We start from the raw sequence: 14014 nt of genomic DNA, 5'->3' as shown, positions 1-14014 counted from the left end.
TCAACGTCTCTAATTATTCTTTGTTGTTCTAACTTACTTCTAATGATAATTTAGGTTCACCTTAATGTAATTGACCTTTATCCAGTGTGTTGGAAACATTGCTCTAATAGACTGGTGTTTGAGAACATTTTAATTTAACCAAATACCTACATCATATGTTATTAATACATAGCTAGCACGATTCATGTGTAGGTTATAAAAAATATACATTTTCTGTTCAACTCATGATATATATTTTATATTTAACACCAAATAATGTTACAGATGGCTGTTTGGGGTGGAAACCCCAACATCATCACGTTCATTTTTCATTTACATACAATTGATTGCCAATTTTATATTAATAATAACAATAATAATAATCAGATGTGACGAAATATATAGCGTAATATTATATAGATCCGTTAGATCATAATAATATTGCATATATTATTAATTAATAACGTTTACACAACAGAGTAAAAAAATCATTAACGCGCTCATTCGCTCGATAGTCCGTTAATAGTGTTCACTATGATGTCGATACCTTGGCGCAATTCGCTTTCCGTGATGGTCAGTGGCGGCGAAAATCTCAACATGTTCGTCCCGATGGGTTTGGTGACGAGTCCATTTTCTTTTATAGCCAAACTCACGACGCTGGAGTCTGCGCTATATTCTACACGAGCCAAAAACACAACAACAACGCCAATATAATATCGAAATATAACATGAGTACCCCCCAAAAAAAAATAAAGAATCTTATCTCCCATCTCTTGGAAAACCATTGCATCATGGATATGTTTTCGGGCATAATCCTTTGCTCGTCTATAGTGTCACATATTCCGTGACGTGACGTGACGCTAATTATGGAACGGCCCCCAAGCCCAAAAACGTATCCATGTTAAACAAAACCACGTCTTCCGTGTTGACCCATAACAGTTATAATAATTAGGTATGATCTTACTGGGGTCGAGTACGACGGCGTTCAGCAGACCTCTGCCTCTGACTTGGACCAACTTCTTTTTGTCCAAGCGCGCTGTCAGTTCGGACCTGAATAGCTCGCCCATTTTGAACGCGTTGTCGATCAGTCCGTCGTTGAGGATCACGTCCAGAGCAGCCAATGCGATTTTGCACGCCAACGGGTTACCGCCGTACGTTGACCCGTGAGTGCCGGGCGTCAACACTCCCATGATATCGTCGTTGGCCAACACTGCGGAAATCTTGAGCAAAAAACGTCGGTGTTACTATTCTACGGGGACTCAAGATTTGGTCAGAGATTTGAAAAATGTCTGACTTACAGGGTACACTCCACCGGACAGAGCTTTGCCGAGGATCAGCACGTCCGGCCTGACACCGTCGTAGTCGACGGCCAAGAGCTTTCCGGTCCGGCCAAGTCCAGCTTGCACCTCGTCGTCGATCCACAGCACGTTGTATTTATCACATAGTTCTCGCACTCCCTTAAGATATCCGGGACTAGGCACCACAGCGCCGGCTTCTCCTTGTACGGGTTCCACCATGAAAGCGCACACGTTTGGATTTCTCAGCAATTGCTGAAAGCAAAACCGCAATAGTCAATCAACAAAATATGTGTGTTTTTTTTTTTAGACATGTGCGCAGTCGACGAAAACCACCTTAAAAATGGCCAAAAGTGTAATTTCTCAACGAATATGTTTTTAATCATAATTTTAGTCGAGTTTAATTAAGTTAATTTTAGCTAACCATGAGTGAGAGTATATATTTTTAGTATTTTTGGCTGCGTCCTATAAAATATACGATAAACAAATATTTTGATAAATAATGATTTTGGCCACTTTTAATAAGGTTTCTGCCCACTGTGCTATGGTTCGGCCTAGATAGATTAGGTCGGGTACCTCTAATTTGCCCAAATCGTCGTAGGGCACGATCTGGTAGCCGGGCACGTGAGGTCCGAACTCGTTGAAACTGTTGGGATCCGTCGACGCGGATATGGCAGCAATTGTCCTGCCCCAGAAGTTACCGTGGGCGAACACAACTTGCGCTTGATTCTCTGGGATTTTCTTCACTCTGTATCCCCATTTTCTGGCTATCTTGATGGACGTCTCTCCTCCCTCGACGCCTACAACACCGACAAACCCATGTAGAAATATTAACGACAAACTGACGTTATTCTATTACGCGGCGTGACATGCCAAAGATTCGAATAGGATTCGGAAAAGAAATGAATCTCCTTTTCAAGTAAAGCCAACGCTAACCTAACCTAGCCGGTTCAAAAAATGATTTCGCCATACCTGTGTTCATGTTGAGCACCTTATCGTAACCGAACGTTTTGGTCAGGAACTCGTTGAGCTCGTACAGGCAATCGTGATGGATGGCCCTAGAAGTATGATGGAGCGTGGCCAGCTGATCTGTCATGGCTTTGAGGATTTTCGGATGACAATGCCCCTGGTTCAGCGTGGCAAAACCACCCAAGAAATCAAAATATTTCTTGCCCTCAACGTCCCACATGTAAATACCTGGACCATAGTAAATGTTTATTACGATTAACGAACACAATACATCAAGCTTATAACTCATTCATTCATTGAACGCACTCACGCCCTCGAACAATTATTATTAGAAACAAAAAGAGGACAAAAAGGAACTACCTACAAACCAGATCGTTAGTTACTATTTTTTTTTGTAAGCGAACGAGTTTTTTTCTAGAACCTTCCTCACAACTTGAGTTTTTCAGTTATGTAATTTCTGTTTTAAATTTCACTGAAAATACCCGTTGAAAACCATTGATAGTTTTGCCTGATCTGTTATACGCCAATTAACAAGTTTAGACTGCCTTTGATGAATTCGCTTTTGGACTGACCTCACTACTCATACGATTCACATATTGGAGCACATATAACTATTTATCTCACTCAAAACGCTACAAGTGTAAAATAATCAATTTAAATTGCAGTATCGAAATTGCTCGTCGACTATACTTCCTAGCGCCTTTAAGCTACGAATATCTATATCATGAGCCTATAAATCCCAATATCACCTTGTGCCATGTAAAAAACACAACAAATTTTATTTTTTTTTCTCTCTATTCTAAGTCATTAATGTGTATATATTTTGAACTTTTAAAAAGTTTTGGGTATTTACCCAAGTTCTACTAAGTTTACCTTCTCCTCGCGATATGACAACAGACAGAGGGTCGTAGTTAAACGCCGACACTTTCTTTTCCCGTAGGATCACTTCGGCCGAAGTTTTCGCTTTGCCGGACATCAACCGTGCGACACTGACATTATTGAATAATCTTGCGTGCTTGAGTAGGTTAGAACCACGATTTTGTAAAACAGACATTTTTCTGCTAAGTCAAAGTACATAACTGAAACAAAGCCGGTAGACCGTGATAATATAAATATGTCGTTTATCTTTAAAATAAAAATCCTTAGTTAGTAAACAGGAAAATGTTATTGAAAAACAAGATTATTTTTGTAAACGCTGGTGCAGTCGTGTGCGCGTGTATTAACCTTGTATTTTTTACTTAAATAGCATTTGGTTTAAGGGTCGGGGCTTATTTTATCTGTAAATGTTATGTATAGCATATGTATATTATTGTTACACTGTTTATTATATTCTATGTCTTAATATAATCTATTTTTGTGATTACTATATGTGTTTGACAATAGTAGTGTGTTTAATCGTTTAATTTATTCGTGTTGTGTGATTTATTCAAATACTATTTCCACTCGCTTTCACTCTTATATTATATACTAAATATTGATGTATAATATTTGATCAATAAATTATAATATTGTAACAAATATGCCAAACGAAAACAAAAGCAATTACAATCGACAAATTCGAGATATTCAACAATAATATGCATAAAAACAGATGTATGGGATTATAATTTTTATGCATTACAATACAACCGGACACAATCTAGTATTTTTGTATATTACACACGTGTCACATAATAATATCTATGATATGATATTATAGGTAAAATGCATTTTATATTTTTATCTTTTATAAAATTGTAAATTCCAAATTGAATACTTTCAAAAAATAATTTTACTTATAAATTTTGTGTTTATTTTGACTATTTTAAGCAGGGGGTAAAAGCGGTTTGAAAAAAACGTTTCTTTACAAGAATGAAATTTCGGAATTTTCTTTACCGGTTTTTACTTCCTGATTTTAAATGCAATTATGCAAAATCGCTTAGTTTCTATTTTTCCCGGGCCGGTCAGATCATGTCTAACCGCCCCTGATAGTATCGTTAATGGATGGCAAGTATTATTATTGTATACCTTTTTTTAACGATTTATAATAAAATAGCTTAATTAGCTGATACGAGCATTTCGGCCACACAATAATGGTCTACCCGGACGGTTATCGACTAAAGGATAATTATTAAGATATTGAAGTGTTCCCATAAAAGATTAATGACCGTTTTGATGAATAATATCCAATACTTAACAAAAACACTTTCCGTGTCTTTGCATTCGAACGGGCTTATATTGTTACGTCAATTCAACACTAAACACAGATAAAGAATACACACAATAATTATTACCGTCATCATTATTTCGTTTATCGAATCTCAGACATTGCATTATACAATTATTTATTCAACGGGTCTTGACGGTCATACGATTTGAGCACAGCACAAGTTTATTAGTCAGATTTTTAAATACTATTTTCTATTTCAGATATATCCCTATCGTTTTTTAAATTTATATTTGTATTAATGCTGTGAACAATTCGAAAACAATTATTACTACTATTAATCTGGTAGTTTATAGTTGTGCTCTTATTAATCACTACAGGTTATGAAAATTAAGAATAATCTATTTAAATAACCGAAAAACAGTTAAAATATTATACTATACTATTATACAGTATAATTGTAGCAAATTATTGTTGTAATTCAATCTAGTCCAGACGGAATAAACGTTAATTTATTTCATTTGCCTACTATTCAAAATATCGATTAAACTTTGATATTGATAATTACTACACAACATATTACTTGCAGGCCTATTTCTTATCTCTATTTTTTTTTTTTAGTTTTAAACGTACAAAAATATATAAAAAACACAGTTAAAAATTATAATCAACTATAAATTTGAATACACAGCGATTTAAATATATATTTTAGTTCACTTATAAATAGAGATACCCAAAAATTGTTTACTTACTGTAGTATATAATGTGAGGGGGGGGGGCATGAAATTTTTAAACTATTTTTTTCAAAACTATTATTTCATAATATAATCTATAGTTAAAAGGATTATTAGAGTATATTTTTTTTTAAAAATAGAAAACAAATAAACGTGATAACTTTGTATTTTTTAAACTAAAAGAAAAAGACAATTTACAAAATTAATGTTTTATACTGACTGACAATGAGGTATAAGCATTTAAACCACTATAAGAAAAAGGAAATCTGTGGAGTAGTGCGCATAAATTTAAAAAAAAATGTTTGCTGTTTTTCAAAAACCTTGTGTATTTTATAGTCTTATGAATTAGTAAATAAGGAGTAGGGGGAACTAACACTTAGTAACTAAGTGAAGTAAACCGACCGGGTTCGGATATTTATTTTAATAAAACAATCGACAATTTTTAATTTATTTAGAAGCATAGATATAGGCTATAGCATTCGAGATATAACATGAAAACCCAAATAAAAATCATTAACCCTTACTCTGTTGGGATTGACATCATTTTTTAATTTTTTTTTGTAAGGCTAGTATTTGGACCGAAGTTTTAAAAAGTGGACTGATGGCTGTTTGTTAAGTATGTTTAAAAAATGTTCACTTAACGTCATAGGTTTATTAAAATTCTTTCAATTTAAATTTATTTTTTTAAGAATTGTGATCAGTAAAAAAAAAGGTGTAATAGAACGTCGAATTATATTTATGCATATCGTGTACCAATTTATAATTTGCACTGTTTTGCTTGACAATCAAATAACTAATATAATAGTAATAATATTATACGGCGCTCATAACATATTCAGAGATTATTCCAAAATGTATCATAATATGAAGCAATTACTATAAAAATAATTACAAACTCAAAATAATATTTTAATAAATGGTTTGTACTTAAACCCCTTCGGTCCCATAACCGCGCTTATGGCTCTTTTATCTACATGGAATATAGTGCTGAAAAACAGCATACTTAAATTGTAAAGCTACAATAAATAATTATTACATGTTTATAATTTTGCTGATAACCAAATACAATTTCTTATATTAAATTTATTATTTTGTTTAAATTGATTGATATTATATTTATAATTGCGTGCATTTCATTATAATATATAATAATAGAATACTATATTTTTCAATAATAACTGACGCAATTAAACGAGCAATAAAATTGCCTGTCAGATCTACTTCGAATTAAAAAAACAAAAATAACGTTGAGCATAATAAATATAATAGAACTAGACAAGTGTTAAAAGAAGTGTCATATTTTTATTGATACATATATTTTGTCAAAATTATTTTTGTTTTACCAAAGTAATTAACTAAAATGTAAACAGCAAATAGTCATACCTATTTGTTATTTGTACACATATTACATAACACATTAAAAGAGAGATACTAAAAGCTTAAAAGTAAGATGTACAAAAATACAATGAGTAGACTTTTTGACTTAATAGCCTTTTCTTCGGGCATTGAGAAGCTCAGACCCTACAAATGTCTTATAGCCTCGGTGGATTTTAAGTAAAAGAAAAGGCTTACTTTGGGCTAATTATAAATAGTCGATAAATATAGTATACTTATCTTTAAAGAAGTTAGAGATATAATGTTACGAACTCATTTAACCAAAAAGTCGGTTTAATCTAAATTGAATAACAGTAAGTTCCATAGAAATGCAATAAAATAGGGTGCATACAATTGAAAGACACCGATAAACTCAGATATGGCATTTTTTTTTTAAACATAAAAGTATAAAACATAAAAATTATTTTTAAAAAGACATAAACTTTTTAAAAATAATTATTGTATTTTTCGAAAATGATTGAACTCGATAACGCTTTAACATCAGACGGTTAAAATGGTTTAGTAACATTTCATTATTTTCAGTTATTACTTAAAAAAAAAACAATCGGGATTGCACTTGTATTAAGAAGTTGCAGTCACTCCACTTTACACCGATGCAAAATTTGTGCTAGACAAATAAACGACAATATTCTATGCTATATTCATTTCTGTTTGATCAATTCCTACCAATAAGGCGAAAAAAAAGCTATTATTACATTTGACTTACATTTTATTGGAGAAGGCAATAGTGTTGACAGTCCGGACGAGACGCACTGAATGAGACGGTGTGTCGTGACGGATGATAATATGCACTATATCTTGTCGTTGCACAAGTCTGCTAGCATTTATCTGGGTTCGATGTACAAGTGAAATACTTAACAAACTATAGGGTATAATAATATATGTATTATTTGCCTTTCGTGCAACGAGTAAAATTGAATTGTCGAGATAACGTCGATATATACATATAGATTGGAACAGTATAACATTTTAATATGTTAGTCCTGTTGTAGGATTTATGATACTTATTTTGTTTTCACTCATTAAGTATTATTTGTGTACACGAATAGAGATCATTTTCAAATTATCTTTACAGTAATTAATGATTTTTAAACCGTTACCGTCGCAGTTATTTTACCATTAAACTCGAACGTTCTAAACGATAACTCCTCGGGCTTAGATATTTGATTAAACGGATGAACCCAATCAACCAAAAATGAAAAAGCCAACGAAATAAACTGACGTATTACACTAATAGACAAAAACGGCTGAACAAGAAACAAAATGTACCTAATTTATAAGTGCTATTTTCTAATTGTCTAGTCTTTGTACGTTGTGTACAAAGACTGGAAGTTGTTTCCATGTTAGGTTAAATTAGTTCTTTAATAAAGTTGTAAAAAAACACTGATTTATTATATTTTCAACACGTTTTGTATTCTTCTTCAAAATTATTCCAATTATAGATACTTAAAAGTTAGAACTCATCTCGGAATCAGTATGTGAGTTTTAGTTTTTTTTAACGTAAATGAACATTTAAACTTTTATATAAATTTATTTTTATAGACTTTAAGAGTCTGTACAATGTACAATATGTCATAACTCATAGTATTAAAAATTGAAGAAATAAATTGTAAACATAATATTATGTTCGCTTTCAGAATTTTTTTTAAGGATACTACATAAATGTAGTATGATTTCTCTCTTAATTTTAGCGCTATATGTGTATGGCCATTTATATTTGAAATCAGAATTTAAAAATTTCCTATCACGTTAAAAAAAACAAAAAAAACCATAGTGATTTTGAGTGAAAATCTTAGATATAAATCTAAAAATATATGTGCACACTGTACATTTATATTATATATAATCAGTTATAGAATTGGTTTTAAGTTATTTACTTAAAACAAATATACTACAAATTCTATTTGAATAAGTCGGAAAATGCTTGAAAGTGTGTTTTTTAACAATTTTAAAAGAGGTTGTCAAAAAAACCTACTCCAGATTTGGATTAAAACGATCAAAATAATTTTATTAGGTACTATTTATTAGTACTATATTTTTGTAGAATATGAATTCAATTAAATACCAACAAACCCATTTTGAATAGATGGGTTTAATCAGATTTTCGATAAAACAAATTACTCTGTAAACAAATATCTTAAATTTGAAAAAAAATATTTTTTAGCGGCACACGCAAAAGAAGGACAAAAAGCTTATGTATAACACCAGACTCGAAATTCCTGCGTACGCTTATACCCTGTCATGTTTTAAGATGTTTCTATACGGTTTCACTACAAAATAATACACATATTTAAATGGCTAATGACAATAATCAAACCGATACACATGATATCAGCTGGTTAGTATTAGATGCATTCAGCAGTAATTACCAAAATTACTTGCACTAACAAAATTCAATGATTAGTACGGTCGGTCGACATGATTAACTGAAAATCCTAAGTTGTTATATCGTCACTAATTGTAAGTAATCATATTACGTAACATTACATTTTTTACATTAAAACGGGTTAGCCAGATTACTTACATATCTAGTTCCTAATGTTCAGTGAATAATAATTATAATTCAGCTATTTGTTGTATTTAAATTAAGTCTATACATATACACACTCTCGTTTGTAGTATTAAATAACTAGAGGATTTTTAGGTTTTTACATTTATTTATTGGCCTAATGCAGCTCTATACATGCATATAATATGTGGACAATTTATTGACCCGAGAATTTGTTAAGAAAATATAATTGCGCATATTTTGAAAATTAGGAATTATTTTTTACGGGTTTGGGCATTTTTGTTTTGAACATATTTTACCGGGTTTGAATGGAACGTCAAGTGAATATTTTAAGGTTTTCTTTTTTTTCGGTGGATTTTAGCATAATATTTTACAGCATTTAAAACGGGTCAATACGCTTTGGGGGGTGGAAATAACTATATATAATGTAATATTGTATAATTAATAAGGTATTTTAAAATAGTCGACACGTACTTACGTGTATTTATACTGCATGTGCGAATGGGCAGAATGTGTATATATATATATAATATATTATGTTACAGGTTTGTCTGCAGAAGCATAACGACGATGATGATGAAACTATTACAATATTGTTTTATCCTATTAAGCGGATTGCCAGACACTCAGTTGGCCAGAACTACACACACTCAAAGTATAGCAATGAATGAATGACCGACAGGTAGTACCTAGTATGATATACTAATATTATAACACTTTTGCTCAACCGGTCTACTATGGTGCTGGTCAAAAGATGACCTTTGATTATAGCTACACTAACATAATATAATATAAAAATGATTTACAATGAAATAGCTCGTGTTTGGAGAAGCACAGTTTTCATTACATTGTAAGTAATACCTGGTTGCTTGTTATTTCATTATCGACAAACTGATAGTTCTAATCAATTATAATGATTACTAATTAATTAGTATACCTACGCGTCTACTTGGGCAGGGACACTAAATAATTCAATTTATTATAATATTATTTCAATCAATGCCGTCAACGTTGTATGTATTTTTTATATTTAAATAAATATATTTAAGGGGATTGAAAGCGAGCGGTTTTTAAGCAGTTTTATATAGGCATTATAATAGGAAAAATTAGGTTTTTAATAAATTTCGTTCATGTCGATTAATAAAAAAAATCAGTTTCCGACATAACTTAGTAAAGTTATCAAACAACTCGTATCCCTTTACAGAATTGAAATCGGATCATCCTGAGTAGTTGACATTTTTTCAGGCTTTTTAGTCTAAAAAGTAAAAACGAAAACCAGACCCCTTTCAATCTCTCGAAGAGGAATTCTAAAGTGTAAACAGATGTTTTGATTTAATTTTTTTAAATTTCAAAAATTAATGAACTAAACTTTTCAAAATGAGGTAAATAAAACTATCAAAAATAATAAAAATATTTTTGTTTTTACATAAACTAGATAATAGGAAATCATTTCTAAAAACTAATACGTTCATACAACTAAAACTTTCTTTAGTTTTATGAAATAATTTGACTAAATTTAACATAGTAACAATTTAACTTTTTTTTTTAATTACTGTTTACAAAGTACACACTTTTTTTAAACATTTTATTTGGTATTAGAGTTTGCTAATAATATGTTCTTATTCTTCAATGAAGATATAATTACTCATTCTTAATATAATAAAAACCTTTAGGACAAACAACAGTGCATAGACAAAATAAAAATGTTTCTTTTAAAAATATTGTGATTGAAATTCATTATTGAGATATGCGATTATAAATAAATACATAAACTTTTAAATATTTCGATAGTTATAAAAAAAAATGTTAAGCATAATAAACTTAAAAAATAAATAAAGTAAAATAATAAAATTTTATATTTAGTTTTCTTCTTTACTGAAACATTTTAGTAAGTTTATAAAACTCAAAACTGAAATTTACATGACAATAGTTGGGGAAAGTATAATTGTAAGATTTAATAGTATTATAAAATAGTAGGCCTAACTAGTTTTCCATTGGATGTAAAGTGTGTACAGGTAATAAACCATTAAATATAGTCGAGCAACTATGCGATAATATTGTTATTGCAAGTCTTATTGTTTAATTTTCCGTTGCTTGTTCAAATAACGTTTAACTTGTTTACCGTCAAAGTTGTTGATTTTTAAACGATAAAAAAAAATCAAATATTTTTTTTCGCCTCTCTCTTTCAAAACAGTGTCCCGATAATATTATTCACTACAACATATTTAGATATTATTCTTGACTACAACATCGACACCGAACACATAAATGGGCATATCTAGCACGTGAACAGTGACAAAGTTTCTGTGTACAACCTAAGTACTACTATCGAGTACTGCGAGACTTAGGCAACCGATTCGATAACAGTTGACAAATATTTATGACAGTTTTATCAAATACACATAATAATAATAATATACAGCTATATTAGAACTCAGCTTGAAAAACCTTAATCCATAACGTTCATACAAATTACAATAAAACAAAAAACCATAAACAACAATAAATGGCAATAAGAATTACTATGGATTAATAGTAATATTAACTTTAAAATTTGTTACAACTTATACATTTGTGGAATTTTTGTTTTTTTTTTTTTGGGAGGGGGGGTGTAAATTATGTCTCAGGAAATACACTTTTCTAAAGGACAGTTCAACTTTTGCATAAAAAATGCATCTAGATTTTCTATCTTTTGATACAGATACTTAATACAAGCATCTATATATAAAATTTGTCTGTACATTGATACTGTAAATACATTTTTAAAGGGTTGTTAACTAAAAGACGTCTTGATGATTGGAAAAAAAAATGTTTTTGAAAATCCACCACCTTTTTGGTAACTTTACATATATGTAAAAATTGTTTAATTAAAAACTCTCACTAGTCATTTAGTTGTCAAATTTGTGTGGAAATGTCAAATGTTATTATTCGCGTTAAAGCAGACTTTGTAATGATTTATAAATCAATGTATAGACTTGTTTGATTGATAAACTGATACCCCTATCGATACCAATTGATACATAATACATTGTTATTTATCAAACATGTATTGATCACCATACTTGATACATGCCTACATCCGAGTACACCTAACATCTATACAAAATTAAACATCAATATTTAAGACATTGTCTAGGTCATTCTGGCTCGACGACTTCCCTATAACTCGGATTGTTTTATAAAAAATTGCCTATGGCAAAATGTAGATACACTATGTATAATATCATACACTAGGTATATGATGTCTTGACCTTCGATTGTCTATTATGGGCGTGCCTACTTTTTCGTTAAAACCGATTAGAGTGTTGAGACAAGTGCATATTATACTGCACAAAATAAAATCTAAGCAATTTATCGGTTTGATGGAAAAAACAAAATAAAGCGTGTAACAATTATAGGGATTTAAATGAAAATTTTCGAAAAAAATTGACTCGATTGTTTAACAACTGTTTTTAATACCCAAGTTGTGTGAAGTAGGTAGTCTTAAAATAATAATAATAACGTGTACTTACAATCGAATGGGTTTTGCAGTAAGTGAATCTGGGAGCAGTGCATATGGCAGTCGACAGGAATCGCCAAAAATGTAAAATGACTTGCACCCAAACGGGTTGTGTGTATTTATATTGTTTCTCGAACAACCTGTTATCTCGGAGATATAAATAAGTACAAGTACAACTTATACACTCGAGTGATCTGCCGAGCTACTTCGTTCAAGACACTCCATAGCGCGATCACATGATAGTCGATAAACCCGTCGGCGGCCGTCTTAGATAATCAAAGACTACTTTGGGTCCACTCGATAGGATTGCACCAACGTCTGGTGTAAAATATCACTAGAGTAGGCGGTAGACAAGTGGTAAACGTGAAAAAGCAGATTAAACACATCCAAGAGAATGATTTGAAAAAAAGACCACACCCTATTTGAGTATAATTTTGACTTTAGTCCACCGAGTGGGTACTTATATTATAATATGTAGCTACCTATAGTTTTCTCAGAAGTTATCGGTTGTTCTAGATTTTCAGACTACGGTTCAAATTGCATTTGCAACCGGACAGTGCAATTGCCAAATGTAGACAAGTGTCCAGAGGGTATAGGCCTGGACCTAACTACCTTTAATTTTTATTTGACGGAATTTTAGCAGGTAAGTACAAAGGTAGGTCGTGACAATTTTGGGTTACAGCAATTTATTCTATGACAGCAATTGTGTTGGCAAAAAAAACATAATATTAATAACATTACATAACACCCAGCCTGTGCCTTTTAACACATTATGTCCGTTTACAGGTTGCCGTTGCATTTTCCCGAGAATGGTCGGACCAATTAGATGATTCTTTCAAAGAAAACAAATGTCTTCGATGCGAATCAGATGCTAAATTAGTTATTAGTACTTAGACCATTGATTTTATATTATTATATTATACCGGGTGATTTTTTCAACGCCATACAACAGTTTTCTCTTAAAATAACTGCTATTTTGTAGTTTTTCTTTTTTAAAAAAATGTTGTTGATGTATCTATTTTAGTATTTTCTAGAGCTTTATCAACTTGAAACTTAAATGGTATAACGTATATATTTTATTAACTTTTTAAATAAACAATAATTTGCTGACATTTTTTACTGGTCGATAAACAGTTTTGAATAAATAGTTAAAAGGTATTTAAGTTTAAAATTTAGAGTTATTTTCATTTGCGCGCATTTTTTAGTCGCACTCCACCTCCCGTTCTAAATTTTAAACTGGTTATCGACCAGCCAAATATTTCAAAGTAAACCATTTTCTATTTAAAAAGTTAGTTGAATACATGCATTACCATTTAAGTTTCAAAATCTGATAAAGCTCTAATTATAAACTAAAATAAATACATAAATAAAACTGTTTTAAAAAAAAGAAACACTACAAAATTACAATATTATTTTAAGAGTTAACTAGTGTGTGTAGGGCATTAAGTTGCCTCTACAGTAGTATTTCTTAAGGTGCATTGTTATAGA

At 30.9% G+C, this 14014-nt stretch overlaps 1 protein-coding gene across 3 annotated transcripts; it reads right to left on the bottom strand.

Annotated features, from left to right (window-relative positions):
* Positions 1-209: 209 nt before the first annotated feature.
* Positions 210-12677, bottom strand: LOC126844777 (ornithine aminotransferase, mitochondrial). 3 transcript variants are annotated; one of them, XM_050583183.1, is made up of 7 exons: positions 12540-12677; positions 3117-3322; positions 2247-2471; positions 1851-2074; positions 1278-1529; positions 944-1199; positions 210-655 (listed from the first exon to the last, which is right to left on the bottom strand). In XM_050583183.1, the coding sequence occupies exons 2-7, from the start codon at positions 3295-3297 to the stop codon at positions 480-482; spliced, it is 1314 nt and encodes a 437-aa protein (XP_050439140.1). In that variant the 5' UTR covers positions 3298-3322; positions 12540-12677; the 3' UTR covers positions 210-479. The 3 variants fall into 3 exon arrangements, with proteins under 3 accessions (XP_050439140.1, XP_050439142.1, XP_050439141.1); XM_050583185.1 differs by lacking the exon at positions 12540-12677 and adding an exon at positions 9506-9709; XM_050583184.1 differs by lacking the exon at positions 12540-12677 and adding an exon at positions 7225-7366.
* Between the last annotated feature and the right edge of the window lie 1337 nt (positions 12678-14014).

This window comes from Adelges cooleyi, unplaced genomic scaffold, assembly GCF_023614345.1.
Source record: "Adelges cooleyi isolate 19-005CV unplaced genomic scaffold, UGA_ACOO_1.1 ACOO_flye_CR_arks_rails_tigmint_CR_PRNA_651, whole genome shotgun sequence".
NCBI lineage: Eukaryota > Metazoa > Arthropoda > Insecta > Hemiptera > Adelgidae > Adelges > Adelges cooleyi.
Note: the sequence above shows the minus strand (reverse complement) of the source record. Positions and strands in the feature narration are given on the sequence as shown.